This window comes from Ahaetulla prasina, chromosome 1, assembly GCF_028640845.1.
Source record: "Ahaetulla prasina isolate Xishuangbanna chromosome 1, ASM2864084v1, whole genome shotgun sequence".
NCBI lineage: Eukaryota > Metazoa > Chordata > Lepidosauria > Squamata > Colubridae > Ahaetulla > Ahaetulla prasina.
Window position 1 is genome coordinate 92,637,389 of NC_080539.1, and position 15,975 is coordinate 92,653,363.

A 15,975-nucleotide genomic window follows, 5' to 3' on the forward strand; every position below is an offset into this window, starting at 1 on the left:
TGATTGAGTAGAGTTAGTGAAATAATATTGAACACACAAATGGAGAAAAAAACATTAAAATTGATAAATGGTTAGTAAAGTGCTGATATTCCATAGGGAAGTGAGTTGGTTCTTTTAGATCTTTTCTGTTACATCTAGTAGTATGATTATTTTATTTTCTCAGCATCTCAAAGCTCTGCATCAGTCTTGAAAACAAATCTTAACATTTCCCATTTTGTATTAACCAGAGAAAATGCCATGCTGGAATATTTGAAGATTGCTCAGGATCTCGAAATGTATGGAATCAACTATTTTGAAATAAAAAATAAGAAAGGAACAGACCTTTGGTTGGGAGTAGATGCACTTGGGCTCAACATTTATGAAAAGGAAGACAAGTAAGTGCCGATATTTTAATCCTTTGTAAGACTAAAGAGCTGCTCTTGTGCCAAAGAATTACCTCATTTGTGATGTGTACTTTTATAGCAATCATATCTGCTAAGGTCACCTTGCCTTTCAGAATATATGCTAAATAATATTGTGCTGGGGTGCATGTGACTTCAATGTCACTTGACTTCTTTATCTCTTTAACTGCACTGTTTTCTCCTTAAATTCATGTACAGGCATGTGGTTTTGGAAGGACAGACAGGGGCTACAGGGAATAATCAGTGCATGGCTTGTCTTTATTATTATGTATCATATCTTAATGATAATACTAAAAAAAAAATACAGAAGCCAAGTCCATTTTCAGTTGTCAAAGTTTTGGACAGAAGCAAGATCTGCAGGATCTAGGATTGAGATATGCGCCAAAGGACAATCCATGATCCATTGGCACATTCTGCTTTCCATATATAATATAGGCTTGTGATGTTTGCCTTCCCTCACTAATTTCATGAGATCTCTGATGAAACTACTTCTTCCACCACTTCAGTTGACCTACAGAACTTCCTCCCATTTTGTTGGGGTGGGGGGAGAAGGAACAAAGGGAGTGACAGGCCAGAAGGAAAACTGCGCTCCCACACCCTATTCTGGCATGTCTCCAAGAGTCCCCTCCCTCCAAGGAGACAGAGGGCTCACCCTTTGACCATCAACACACCCTTGCCAGCAGGCATCTGAGTCACTCATTCCTCCCTTACAGGCCACCACTGTTAAGAGATTTCAGCCTCAGTTCCTAAGCAATCTATTAGTCCTTATGCCAACCAATTGGGAACAGGGGCCAAAGGGAGATAGAGGAGTGCCAAATAACTTAAGGGTTTCTGGGAAGTGCACTCAAAAGGTATGCTGCTGAATTCAGCCACAATTCTGCCAAATTTTAATCCCTTGGGAATCATGGGTTCCTGTTGTTGGATGTATTCTGTAAATTAGTCTATTTGAGATACATTGGTTCCAAAATTGTTGCCCTATGATGCATTGTGTCACCGAATTGAAGATTACAAAGTATCAGACACATATATTATAGTCTTATAGTCTTAATTGTATGTGTTACACAGGCAGGGAAGAATGCACATTTTGCCTGTGGAGAGCCTCAGATTCAATTTCTGTCATCTTTAGTTAAGGCTAGGGGAATCTCTGTTTCGAGAGCTGTGGTTCATTAGAGTAACCAAGTCTTGAGCAGAATGTATTCAGAGTATCGCCACTATGTAAGAAATCTTGCTTAATCACCCAGGATTCTCACTCAGCTTTCTCCCCAATGGAGAACTTTCATTATGCTCAACTGAGAGTTTTTTATAATCGGTTGCTCCATGTTAAGAGCCATTAGTGTGAAATGATTCTTAGCCAACAGGTTGGCTTTTATCTGGAAATAGCTCAGGTAAAGTCAAGTTAAATCCTTGGAATACCAAACTGACAATCTTTGTTATTTTAAGCCAGTAGCTCTAGGGTTCCTTATTAAGGAAGAGATTTGAGGAAACAACATAGTGATAATCTGAAAATGAGATAGAAGTAACAATTGAATGTAAAAAGGAATGGTTCCTTTTCACATAATACTTGTTCAATACAACAAAGATGTACGAGTTTTAAATTAACTTGAGCTTACTTTTGAAGCATAGTAGATTATTTATAAATAGTAACTTGGCTTTGTTTCCAAACACATTTTAAGCTGTATAAACATTCAAACAGGAGAAATTGTCTGCAAACATTGGAAAAAGGCTACATGCTAGGTCTTTCTTGACATTTTTAATCAAAATTATACCAAGATCACCGCAGAAGGGTATTTTTTTTTCTAGCAACTCTATCACACCTAGAAAATAAGGAGTGTCACTCTAAGGCAGTGGTTCCCAACCTTTTCTTGTTTGAGGCACAACCTTTTCTTGTTTGAGGCACCCTTGGAAAGCCTTTCAAAAGTTCCCGGCACCCTTATAAGGAAATAGATATTTAAAATCTCCGTAGCTCAAAAGTTCCCGGCACCCTCAAAAGATCTCACGGCACCCCTTAGTGCCGCGGCACACTGGTTGGGAACCACTGCTCTAAGGATTGCATGAGTGAAACTACTTCTAGATTCTTGAATGACAGGTCTCTTTGTGTAGTCACAATAATTCAAACTGGTTTTACAAGCTATATAAAGCCTGCAGGAGAAAACATTTGCTTCTGAAGGAAAATCTGGGGAGGGGGGATGTGCACAGAAAATTAAACATTGGTACATCTAATAATTCATAATAGAATCTTCATAATATGGAAGTTAAATTGTTGCTTCCCCCCTCCTTTATTTTTTTTAATACATACTTGAATGCATAGAAATTACTGGAGGATGGAATATGGTAAGGCACACCTGTGGCTAATACTGAGTTTAGCATATAAATAACAGCACTTCTATTTTTCATTATGAAAACTACCTTTGCATTCCAACACTTAATTACTGCATCAATATCTTTAAAACAGTTGTCTGTATGTGTTGAGAAGCATTAACACACAATGCTCCAGTTATAATATTCTGTGTGAGTTTTATACTTGTGTGTTTCTTTGAATGAGGAGGACTATCTTTGCTCAGATTTTAAGTTCTTACGTAAGCCCTGCTCTAACTATAACATGGATCTCTATCAGATAAAATTTACCTACATATTGTAAAGGAGATTTAAATGGGTGAAACTTATGTGGAAGAGCCTTTTGTCTCTGAGTGTGGCAATGTTCCACTTTAAAAATCATGATGTAAAGATGAATACAGGTGTTAGAAGTATAAGGGTACAAAGGGAGAGCAGGAGAAAGAGAGACTCTGAATTATTTTTCTTCCCATCCCAGGAATTTGATGCTATAGAGAAGGGCATAAGCAGTCATGCAGATTGTGTACTCAGAAATGCTATTTACTATTAGTTGGTGTTAAAGCTATTAACACCAGGTACAAAATTGTGTTTGGCAAAACACACATTGTCATAATGCCTCTTTGATCACATTAAACCAGGGTGGATTTGATTTAAATCAAGTCGATTTAAATCATGATTTTTAAAGGGTAACTGTCACCTCTGTCCTGCAGCAGCTCCTCCTCTGACCTGACGTTGACTCACCAAGTCCCAATATTGCAGAATATACAGCTTCATGCTGTATAACTAAGCTCCATTTCATGCTGAATAAGTTAAATTATTAAAGTATCTTAAATATAAATTTATCTTTAGATAGATTTTTACTCTAAAAGCATTTTATTAAAATAAATTTGATTTTAAAAAATCTGTTTTAAAATTTTTTTTAAATCTGACTTAAATTTTAAAAATAGATTTTTTTAAAAAAATATTAAAAAATCATCGATTTTTATCCATCCTGCATTAAACCCAGTAATCTGTCTTTTTTTTGCTTGGTATTCTTCTGGTAAAAGCCATGTTATGATGCTTGTGAAGGTTGAAGTAACTTTTTTTAGGTGCCAACTGTTCAAATTACTACAGAAATTTATAACCAGATCCGTTTTACTCCCAACTCTGCTATAGAGATCTAATGAGACAGGGAGGTAGCAGCATCACAGTAGAAGTAATCCTTGACTTATGTTCATTCGTTTAATGACAGTTTGAAGTTACAGTGCCCTTGGAAAATGTAACATGCCCATCCTCAAAAGTTATTACCATTGCAACAACTCCCACGGTTACGTGATCGCAATTCAAGCACCTGACAACCAGCTCGCATTTACAATGGTTCAGTGTCTTGCAGTCACATGATCACAATTTCAACCTTCTCAGCCAGCTTCTGACAAGCAAAGTCAATTGGAGAAGCCAGATTTCCTTAATAACTGCATGATTCACTTAATGACTATGTGATTTGCTTAACAACCATAGTAAAACAGTGCCGGCTGGTGACCCCCAGGGGGAGAGCCTTCTCTGTGGCAGCACCGACCCTATGGAATGAGTTACCTCCAGGGTTGCACCAACTTCCTGACCTCCGTACCTTCAAGCGGGAACTGAAGACTCTGCTATTCAATCGGGCGGGACTAGCCTAAATATTATTTTAATTTAATATTTTAGTCTAACTTAATTTTAATTGAATTTTAATTGTATTAATCTATTTATAATTTTATATTTTAGAGTTTTATATCGGTCTTTGACCGTTTTAGTTTTAAATTGGCCGGTTAAATATTTCATTTTAAATGTATTTTAAATTTGGGATTTGTATTGTGTATCTATATTTTAATTAAGGCTGTACACCGCCCTGAGTCCTTCGGGAGAAGGGCGGTCTAGAAATCTAATAAATAAATAAAAATATTGCAAATTTAAGTCTGATCACTTGATGACTTGCTTAGTGACCAGAATTCCAGTAATTGTGGTTGTAAACCAAGGAGTACCTGTATTTAAGCCAGATTTCCTGATCTGTATTGTAGATTGTTTCCTTATCTGTATCTGCTTTGTTGTTTTCAGGTTAACCCCTAAAATTGGCTTCCCTTGGAGTGAAATTCGAAACATATCTTTCAATGATAAGAAGTTTGTTATAAAACCGATTGACAAGAAATCACCTGTGAGTATAACTGATAATTAGAGTTATTCCTAATGAAAGAGAATAGTGTTTATTTATTTATTTACTAAGGCCCCACCTGTTTTTGCATGAATTTTAGAATGAAATTGCACACCCATTCAGTAGTTGAATTATAGTGGAAACACTGGTATCTATCAAATAAATTTGGTTAAGGGTTGAAATTGCTTCAACAGAATGTGAAATTTTCCCTTCTCTTCATCATGTCCACATCAATATGTTAGAATATTTGTTGAATCATTTTATTGTATTTATTGAATATTAATATTACAGTCATTACTTTCTTTCTCTTATATTGTACAAAATTGGAGTCTTAAAATTGCAGTCATAAAAATGATAACTTGTAAAAGAAATTACCTTAGGAATATTACCTTATTCAGTAACTGACTGTTGGGGGCGAGTCATTGACCCCCGATGGAAAGGGTGCGCAACTTGGGCGTTCTCCTGGATGGGCGGTTGTCTTTCGAAGACCATTTGACGACCATCTCCAGGAGAGCTTTTTATCAGGTTCACCTGATTCGCCAGTTGCGCCCCTTCTTGGACCAGGATGCCCTATGCACGGTCACTCATGCTCTCGTGACTTCTCGCTTGGACTATTGCAATGCTCTCTACATGGGGCTCCCCTTGAAGAGCACCCGGAGACTCCAGTTAGTCCAGAATGCAGCTGCGTGGGTGATAGAGGGAGCGGTTCGGAGCTCCCATGTAACACCCATCCTGCGCAGACTGCACTGGCTGCCTGTTGTCTTCCGGGTGCGCTTCAAGGTATTGGTGACTACCTTCAAAGCGCTCCATGGCTTAGGACCAGATATTTACGGGACCGTCTACTGCCATCTTCTATCTCCCAGCGACCGGTGCGTTCTCACAGAGAGGGACTCCTTAGGGTGCCATCAGCCAAGCAATGTTGACTGGCGGCCCCCAGGGGGAGGGCCTTCTCTGTGGGGGCTCCTACCCTATGGAACGAACTTCCTCCTGGACTTCATCAACTATCTGACCTTCGGACCTTTCGCCGCGAACTTAAAACCTATTTATTCCGTCTAGCTGGACTGGCTTGATTTAAAAAATTTTAATTTGTTTTTATGGGTTTTTAAACTTTTGTAAATTTTATAGGGTGTTATTGTATTTTAAATTATTGGCCAATTGAATAAGTTTTTTAAGGGGTTGTTCTTAATATTATATGTACTGTTCTTTTTGTATTTTATTCTGGCTGTGCACCGCCCTGAGTCCTTTGGGAGAAGGGCAGTATACAAATTAAAATATTATTATTGTTGTTGTTGTTGTTGTTGTTGTTGTTGTTGTTGTTGTTATTATTATTATTATTATTATTATTATTATTATTATTATTATTATTATTAACAGCTTCTGTCATTGCATTGTAGAATTTAATTTTCCAGGTAAATTTGAAATTCTCTGTAAATCTTTTTAAGAGGTTGGCATATTGAAAAAGATGTCTTGTTTTGTTTTCCTTGATAATATAAATGGGTCTCACCAGAAACTTCTTCAGTTTCAGAAACAACTTCCTCTCTTTTAAATATTTGATTAGTAGAAATTCTTTGCAGGTAGAGACAAAATTTAATGTAGGTTAATGTAGCCATTAACCTTATTGAAATTTTGAGTTCCAAATATTCACTGGAGCCTTGAATAACTTTATTGTGTTCTTTTTCTTAATGTTAGCCTCATTTTCTCCTTTTGGTATTACATAATTTCCCTTCTGTCTTTGTTCCATCCTGCAAATGTACTTGCTCTCATATTTTGCTATTAAGAACTTAGGGACAGATGTTTTGAATTTGGATGATTTCCATGCCATTACTAACCCAGGCACAAAGCACAATGAATATCACAAAAGAGGCTATTAGAGAAGCATTGTTGTATAACATAATGTATTTTTAGTGCTGAAATTAGCAATCATCAGTCAGTTGCAGGAAAAGATCTAATCCCTATATGAATAAGCAGGTTAATTTGTTGCTGCTTGGATTTTCCATTACAAAGAACTAAGGAGCAAGTGAAAAATTTAAAAAAAAACGATAAAGTAGGGCACTTCAAGTCTGAGTGTGCATGAGTGTCTTTGTAACTTTTTCATTTCTTCTTGCCAGGACTTTATATTTTATGCTCCTCGCCTAAGAATCAACAAGAGAATTCTGCAGCTGTGCATGGGAAATCATGAGCTGTATATGCGCCGTAGGAAACCTGATACCATTGAGGTCCAGCAAATGAAAGCCCAGGCCCGTGAAGAGAAGCACCAGAAAGAGCTAGAAAGGTGTGTGCAGGAGCATGGGAACTACAACATGGTATAACTCAATTGGGCTCCCTAACTTAAGTATGATCATTCTGCAGTACACATATTGATAGCCTTACTATACTGTAGCATACATGGCAATTATAGGGTTACCAGAAATTAAATATAGAGTGTGTATAGATTGGTAAGAGGTTGAGTTGCTTGAGACCTTCACATCTTCTTTACTTCCTTTATTTTATTATTTATTATTATTATTTGCATTTATGGCTTTATGACTCCTTAATAGAAAAGTTTAGGTCACCAATCATGAGTGATTAGAAATGCAATAAAGGTAAAGGTAAAAGTTCCCCTCACACATATGTGCTAGTCATTCCCGACTCTAGGGGGCGGTGCTCATCTCCATTTCAAAGCTGAAGAGCCAGCGCTGTCCAAAGACGTCTCCATGGTCATGTCACCAGCATGACTAAATGCCAAAGGCACACAGAACGCTGTTACCTTCCCACCAAAGGTGGTCCCTATTTTTCTACTTGCATTTTTTATGTGCTTTCGAACTGTTAGGTTGGCAGAAACTGCGGCAAGTAATGAGAGCTCAGCCCATTATGCGGCACTAGGGATTCAAACCGCTGAACTGCCAACCTTTTGATCAACAAGCTCAGCATCTTAGTGAGTGAGCTACCACATAATAATGAGAACTGCCAACCTTTTGATCAACAAGCTCAGCATCTTAGTGAGTGAGCTACCACATAATAATGAGATCTAATTAGGAAAATTGGGATTGTGCTGAAATGGATAGACTAACTTTAAAAATTAAAGATACTCAGAATATTATCAGACATGGAATAAATTTCATGAATGGATAAAGACAAGAGGAAGAAATGAGAGAAAGTAAGAGTATGAATGTTAATAATTGTTAGTATGGAAAATAGATGTATAAAACTATAACTACAGTAAGGGATAAAAATGTAAATAAGTTAATGTAAGAAGAAATTTACTTTAATTTTTTGGTTATACTATTATAATTACTGGTATTATATTATTATTATCGTTATTAATTTGCGTGTTAAGATTTACTATTAATTTTTCTTTGGTCTTGCACTATTTGTAAATTTTATCCTGACAAGGCACTGTTTTTCCAAAAAAAATTTAAAAAAATAAAAAAAGAAATGCAATCATTACATAATAAGCACAACTCTTGATTTAAACAAATGTTCAGATACTTTCACATTGTTATCTCCTGGGTAGTATGAAAAAAAATCAGAAAAGTGTGGTAAAATGTTTCTAGCAGGTAAAATAAGTTGTGGTCTGTTCCAGTTCTTAAACCAATTTAATTTTATATCTAAAGAGAGATGTTGGAAAATGAGAAGAAGAGAAGAGAAACAATTGAGAAGGAAAAAGAGCAGATGCTGAGAGAGAAAGAAGAGCTGATGATGAGGCTGCAGGAGTATGAAGTGAAGACACAGAAAGCAGAAAAAGGTAGTACTACCGTTGTGTTGCCGAAACCCACACCCATCTTTCTATGTTCCCCACTTCTGATCTGAGAAGCAGTGTCTTTAACAAGCAATAGCAACATAAAATGTCATGGCAATACCATGGTTTGAGTTTCCTAATTAATAGAAATACCCAGACAGGTAAACTTGTCCTCCTGAGAGGAGAATTGTCTCACTCTAATGAGCTCCCAGGACCTTGCTCTGAAGAAGAATCCCTCAGAGTGGGGAGCAGGAGAAGGCATCACTTTGCCTGCAATAACAGGGAATCATGATGTGCTGTTGCCATCAGGACTTGATGTTGGGCAGCATTGCTATATAGTTCTAAAGCTGGGGTGTCAAACTCGATGTCATTGAGGGCTGCATTAGGGTTGTGTTTGACCTTGGGGGACCAGGATGAACATGGCCAGGGTGGGTGTGGCCAGCTCGACATTCATGTTGGGGATGCCTATGGTGGCCCGCGTGCTCTGCCAACAAAAACAGGCTCCCAAGCTCAGCTACGACGGCCTCCTGCAAACCTCTGCCAGTGAAAACAGAGCTCGGGAGGGCCGCACTGCGAGCCGATCCTTCACTGTTTCCAGGGCGGCTCTGCAGGCCAGATCTAAGCACCCTGCAAGCTGGATCCGGTCCCCGGGCCTTGAGTTTGACACCCCTGTTCTAAAGTATCAGCCTCCTATGTTAATAATTTGGTTGATTGAAAAATTAACCATTGAAGTAATGCTTGTGTGGTGTCAACGGCAATGAAAACAGAAGTAATCAGCACTGATTATCTTGGCAGTTACATGGTTTGGACGGAGTTGGGTCTAATAGATATAGGTTGAAATAATCACAATATGATTATAAAACCCAAATGGATGACATCTATAACTTGCTCACAACATGGACACATCCATCTTAGTTTCTTGGCCACAAAGCAAAGGTGATTTTCCTCTTGCTTTCTTCTAAGATGTCCCAAGGGTACTTATTTCAAAAGCCAACAGTACTTTCTAGGGTTGTTGTTTTTTTGAAAATGTTTTGCTTCTCCTCTAAGAAGCTTCTTCAGTTCATGAAAAAAAAAAAACACCCTTGGGACAACCATGACCTGGATGATTGAGAATAGACATTTCTTCTAAGATGTTTTCCAGTTTTCCACCTTAGTCAACAGCCTGGGGACTTCCTGCAAGTCGGCCAGTGCTGTCATCTGTGATGACTAAAGCTGTAGCTATTTATCTTCAAAGAATATCTTAGACATAAAACCAGCACCAGCATTCCAAAAGCATAAATGTATGGAAATCAGAAGTCTTAGTTGCACATCATACTTAGCCATAAAATGATAAGGTGAAGGAACTGCTCTACCTCTCTGCAAATACTACAAGTAATCCTCGACTTACGACCACAATTTGAGTCCAAAATTCATGTTGCTAAGAGAGAAATTTGTTAAGTGAGTTTTGCCCCATTTTACAACCTTTCTTGCTACAGTTGTTAAGTGAATCCCTGAAGTAGTTAAGTTAGTAATACGGTTGTTAAGTGAATCTGGTTTCCCCATTGACTTTGCTTGTCAGAAGGTTGCAAAAACTGATCCCATAACATTGCAACGGTCATAAATGTGAGTCAATTGTCCAGCATCCAAATATCAATCTGCTGCAATGGTCATAAGTATAAAAAAATGGTCATAAGACACTTTTTTCATTGCCGTTGTAACTTCAGTCACTAAGTGAACTGTTGGAAATCAAGGACTACCTGTACTGCCTTCTCTCACAAGCAGTGAGAGACTGGTGCAATTTCTAAAAAGTGCTTTTTTTAAAAACAGTATTTAAAATATATAAATATTTTAAAAATGAATGGTTTTTGTTTTTCCCCCCCTTTTTACCAGAGCTCTCAGACCAGATCGAAAAAGCCAGGCAACTGGAGGATGAAAGAACAAGGGCCCAGGTGGAAGCAGAGCGTCTGGAGAATGAGCGTTTGATGGCTCTGAGAGCTAAGGAAGAGCTGGAGAGGCAGGCGGTTGACCAGATGAAGAGTCAGGAGCAGCTGGTATGGATCAGAGGCATTTCAGAAGGAAACTAAAAAAATTGATATGAATCTTAGCAAAGTAGTTGGGCTAAGCTCTTCAAACATCACCAGTGATTATAGCTTTTTAAAACTTGCCTTTGGTTCTCAAAGCCTTCACAGAAACCTACAGTGTGTTTTCAAAGTAATTTTAAAACATGTAAAGATGATAATGGACACCTAAAATGGATACACTACGGAAAATGGACGACACAAGCCAAATATTTCCTGAATCAATAACAAAATAAAATTCAAGGTCACATCACTTTTTACAGAACAGGGATTTCTACTATCTAGTGCTGCTATAGAAAAGTGGTTGAGCTGCATTTGGAAATGAATTAAAACCCCTGCAGGGATCAATGATATCTTATAGAAAGGAATTATATTTTGCTATCACTCGTGCCTTCCTGAAATGTTGCATTACAGCTCTCAGACTTCCCAGGCGTTATGAGTAAAATCTGGCTCAGGATACTGATACTGATACAGATCCATCATATCTGGAAAGTACTAGATTGGAAACCACTTGCTTAAGTTATATTGGCTATAAACTAGTTTTTAATGTTCTAACTTACAGCCAGAAATAAAGTAGCCATTTTGATACTTCAAGAATAGACAAATGGGTTTCTTAGAGCTGGCACTGGCAAATTTTATCTGGACAATATTTCATAAAATTTGTGAAGGTTCTGTTAAGACCAACTTAATAAAGTTGGATGTTAGTTGTCTAGCCTTAGCATAACTAAAGTTTGCCCACCTATGTTTTACTTTTTTGTAACTGCTACCATGTCATTTTCTGGCCCAAGAACAGACACTGAATGTCCTACCCCATCCAAGCCCGAAGGTTCTATCTCATGTAATTTCTATCTTCTATCTACTTCTATCTCATGTAATTTCTTTTTTCCCTCTCAAAAAAGGCTACAGAACTTGCAGAATACACAGCCAAGATTGCTCTTCTTGAAGAGGCAAGAAAGCGTAAAGAGTCTGAGGTTGAAGAATGGCAGCACAGGGTAAGCTTAATGTGTTCCACTCTGTTTTACTTTCAGGGTTTTAGCAACTTTAGGTCTTCCCTGGATCTTGATTACAACATGGTTCATTGGAAATATAGATTGTATAAGTCTATTGTCCTATAAAATTTGCTACACTATAAGGATATAAGATGAGCCACACTGCATCAGAACTGACATTCCATACTTGCTCTCCACAACGACCAACAGAATGCTTCCAGAAAGCTCATAAAGAATGCATGAATTGAGGGCTATAGCATAGGTCTGGTATTTAAAAAAAAACCACAAGTATTTTTTATTCAAACTAACCAGAAAGGTCCAAGTAAAATTCAGAACCATCCTGCTTTGACTTTTCTAACATTCCCTTTGCAAGCTGCATGATCCTTCTGTTTGATAGGGGCTTAGCGTGGAATGGAAGTAGTATACATAAAATCCCAATCTTTTGCAAATTATCTGAATTCCATTCTACCATTGCAAGATAATCTGTTTTTCTGAAATTCAAATACATAACTATTTTTGCGAAGAAAATTGGCAAAATTTTCATAGGCAATTCTCAGTTTTCCATTAGTTCTTCAATACATTTCTAAATCTTACGTGCTTGAACCATTATCTCAACTGAGCATGCATACCTAATCAAAAGACATACTTAACATTTAAATAACGTATTTAAATTATTTTCTCTCAGACATCAATAATAATAAGGCCTCATCCTATCTGCAGCAATATCAGTACAATCAGTACAATTTAGTTTTAACTTTTTTTGTTCTTAGTTCTTCACTTTTTATAAAAGATTCAGCCACCCACATTTTCTGCATTCTTTTCCAACCATTGCCCAGGCGCCTTTGAGAAACTCTGTATCTCTGACATGGGTGCTTCCAATCTTTGGTCTTTGGCATTATAACTGATGACTGGGGTTTAAGGCTTTCTCATTACTTCTCAAAATAACCAGTTCCTTATCAGTACGCCCAAGGTCCTTTAAGTGAGTTACAGCCTACTCCTCAGCTCTGCAAATATCAACAGCATGTTCCAGTGTTAAATCATCTGTCCCTAACAATCTGACTCTTACTCTTTCAAGTCTTATTCCATGTAGTCACGTAACTGTCCAATCTCACAAGACTGCACCAAAAGTTTTGATTCTGTTACGTAAGCCTCTCTATTTCATTGTAAAAAATGTATTCCTCCCTTATGTAATGTCCTTGCTTGATGTATAGCAGGTTTCAAATTTCTCAACACCTGCAACATCTGCTTATTAAATTTATCTTCAGATTAGAATGTATTAAATATGTCTGTTGTCTCCTCCCCATCAACAAGCTGAAACAAGAAAAAAATTCTTATTATTTTTATTGGCCCCACTTGCCACAATAAAGCTCAAACCTTTATTTCCATCTTCTCCAAAATTCTAAACTTAAACCTAGAGACTATTGATTATGCCTGCGCCATACTCAAAGCTTCTCAGTTGACTTCTAACTCTATATTATGTTTACACAGCAGCCATAAATAATAAGAAAGACATTCAGTACACAGCTAGGCATTACTGATAACTTGCAAGTTACATTAGCGATGGAGAGCCATTCATGTAGAGATGGCTCTTTATCCACTAAGATTTTTCTTGCAAGTAATACATTACAACATATAACTATACCAACTTGTGTTTTCCAAATATTATATTCCAAAGGGTATTGTATCTAATAATATAAGCAATGCATAGCCATTGTGGCTGGATTAGTAACACTGATAGTTTTATTCCTCACAAGTTTGACTATTGTCTTTTAAAAACATTCAGGTTTATTGAAATAATTTGCTCTATTTTGAGATAGAGATTCCGTAGTTAAATATGTCAAAGCTTCAGAGAACAGCGTCTCATCAAACAGCTGGTCAGGGGGCTAAACAATTGAGCCATGTGACATAATTTATGGGAACACAAACCTCATTTGCCAATATGAATGGATAGAAAAGTGCATCTGAGCCAGAAGGTGGGTAGGTTGAGAGTCAGGAACATAGTCATTGGGAAAAGGGAATGGAGGCATGGTTGAATATTAAATTATTAATTGAGATATTATTAAATTATCATAAATCTATATATTTTAAGATTATTTCGGGAACACACGAAATGTCATATCAGATCTCACTTATTTTCTAAATAACATTATCCCTGGAAACATATTCTTGGTTTCCCTTTTCTAGGCTAAAGAAGCCCAAGATGATCTGGTGAAAACAAAGGAAGAATTACACCTGGTAATGACGGCTCCTCCTCCTCCACCACCACCTGTATATGAACCAGTGAACTATCACGTCCATGATAATCTTCAAGATGAAGGAACCGAGTCCTCTGGCTACAGTGCAGAATTCTCAAGTGAAGGCATACTGAACGATCGTAATGAAGAAAAGCGAATTACTGAAGCCGAAAAGAATGAGCGTGTCCAAAGACAGCTGAAGGTAGGACATATCCACACAATCTGTTAGCAATACAAAGCATTTATTCTCATTCTGAGTACCATTTTATAATTTGCCGAAGAAGGGAGAAAGATGGTAATTGAAATTTATCTTTTTTTCAAAGGCTTAAGAAAGGTTTCACATTTTATGGAGAAAGAAGATAATGATGTAGGACATAATCTAAAAATCTTTGCTACCATGTATCTTATAGTGGAAGGTAGAAATGGGTTGGCAAATTTAAATGAGTCAGATCTTGTATCTTTTTCTAATGCTAACCATTATAGGCTCTTAGACGTGACTATGCTTATGACCATAGAATGATATGTACAAAACTCACCCTCAGATAGCACTTGCAAAATTTCATATTAGTTTTTTGTTTTCCTCATAATGTCATTTTCACAAATTTATTATTTGTGCAAGTGTGTAATACTGTGTTTAAATGTTGTAGACACTGACCGATGAACTAGCTCAGGCCAGAGATGAAGAGATGAAGACTCCAAATGACCTCATCCACACAGAGAACATGCGGCAAGGCCGAGACAAGTACAAGACACTGAGACAGATACGACAAGGGAACACCAAGCAGAGAATTGATGAATTTGAAGCTATGTAAATGTAGTTTCAATGAAGACTTTGGGAAATGCAGATTTTGAATGTTGACGTTTCTTCGTGAAAGGTCACTTGCAAAGTCATAGCAGTAAATAAAGAAATAAACTTCCACACTGTCAGGTGTCAGCTGAATTTAATAGAAGCAGCCGCCAGGATTTAAGTATAATAAGGAGAACAGTCACAGAGATCTAGTAAAATCTTATTAATATTGTGTCAAAAAACTAATGTCAAAGGGTGTCTCAGAATCACTTTTTTTCTACATGTTAAAAGAGTTTTGCAGCTTTAATAGAGGGCTTTTTACTACCACAAGCATATCCAGATTTGTTTAGGGTGTGGGAAAATGTTGTGCCATGTTTCTTGTTCTTAAACACCTTATTGTATTTGAAGATTATGATGTTCTTAAGTCTCAAGTCAGTCCTCCATCTCATTTCTTCTTGTTATTGCTGTAAAAATGTCACAAAAGAACTCTAAAAAACCTTTCATCTTGAATTGGACAAGTTCCCGGTGGTCACTCAAAGGGAGTGCATGACGGGCACACTTGGATGCCTCTCTTATATCACAGATAGAGGGAAATTGTCGGTGTTCAATATTATTCAAGTGTTGAACTGCAGCTTAACCAGCAAGCTGCAGTATCATATTTATAATATATATATATATAAATATACATATCCGTGTTAAAGATATAAATAGCATATAATTCTAGTTTGAAAAGGGTTTTTTTTTTTTGCTTTGTATATTTTGTTGTTATTTCTTTACTTGTTAAACGAATGACATTTTGAAAAAAAAAATCTAATCTCTTGGGTGAGGCACGATCTAGAAAACATTTGTAAAGATGATTTTTTTACTTGAAAGAAAATTGTAATGCATGCCTGTGATTCAGTACAAATAATTTCACTATTCCTATTTTTTTCTAGCAAATTTTCTAATTTTTAAAAAATGGTACCGTTTCAGACTCCAGCCATGAAGGGACTTTTATCAGCTTTTTAAATGTCTCTGTTGAAGAGAGTTGCTATAGATTTTGCCTCAGTATCCCCTTGTTAACCTCCATTTGACCACCATCACCTCCTAGCCCGCCCCACCCCCAATCCCATTTTAGGCTTTGGAAATCATCAGCATCAAAACTACAGTATGTTGCTAGTCCTGCTTTACATACAACTTTCCATGCTGCTTTGTATTTTGAAGTTTATACCTCTGGAATCCTGCTATAGTGTGGTGGGATGATTTGTTGAATGCAATCGGCCCAAAAATAAAAATCTGCAAGGCAACCATT

At 37.0% G+C, this 15,975-nt stretch overlaps 1 protein-coding gene across 3 annotated transcripts in view; it reads left to right on the top strand.

Moving 5' to 3' along the window:
* The window catches only part of EZR (ezrin), a 39,209-nt gene extending 23,234 nt beyond the window's left edge, over positions 1-15,975 (top strand). For all 3 annotated transcript variants that reach the window (XM_058168526.1, XM_058168533.1, XM_058168539.1), the window contains exons 7-14: positions 228-374; positions 4,806-4,902; positions 7,008-7,171; positions 8,493-8,623; positions 10,487-10,647; positions 11,574-11,666; positions 13,848-14,099; positions 14,545-15,975. In XM_058168526.1, the coding sequence (XP_058024509.1) occupies positions 228-374; positions 4,806-4,902; positions 7,008-7,171; positions 8,493-8,623; positions 10,487-10,647; positions 11,574-11,666; positions 13,848-14,099; positions 14,545-14,709 (1,210 nt within the window). In that variant the 3' untranslated portion in view covers positions 14,710-15,975. The remainder of the gene's footprint in view (positions 1-227; positions 375-4,805; positions 4,903-7,007; positions 7,172-8,492; positions 8,624-10,486; positions 10,648-11,573; positions 11,667-13,847; positions 14,100-14,544) is intronic.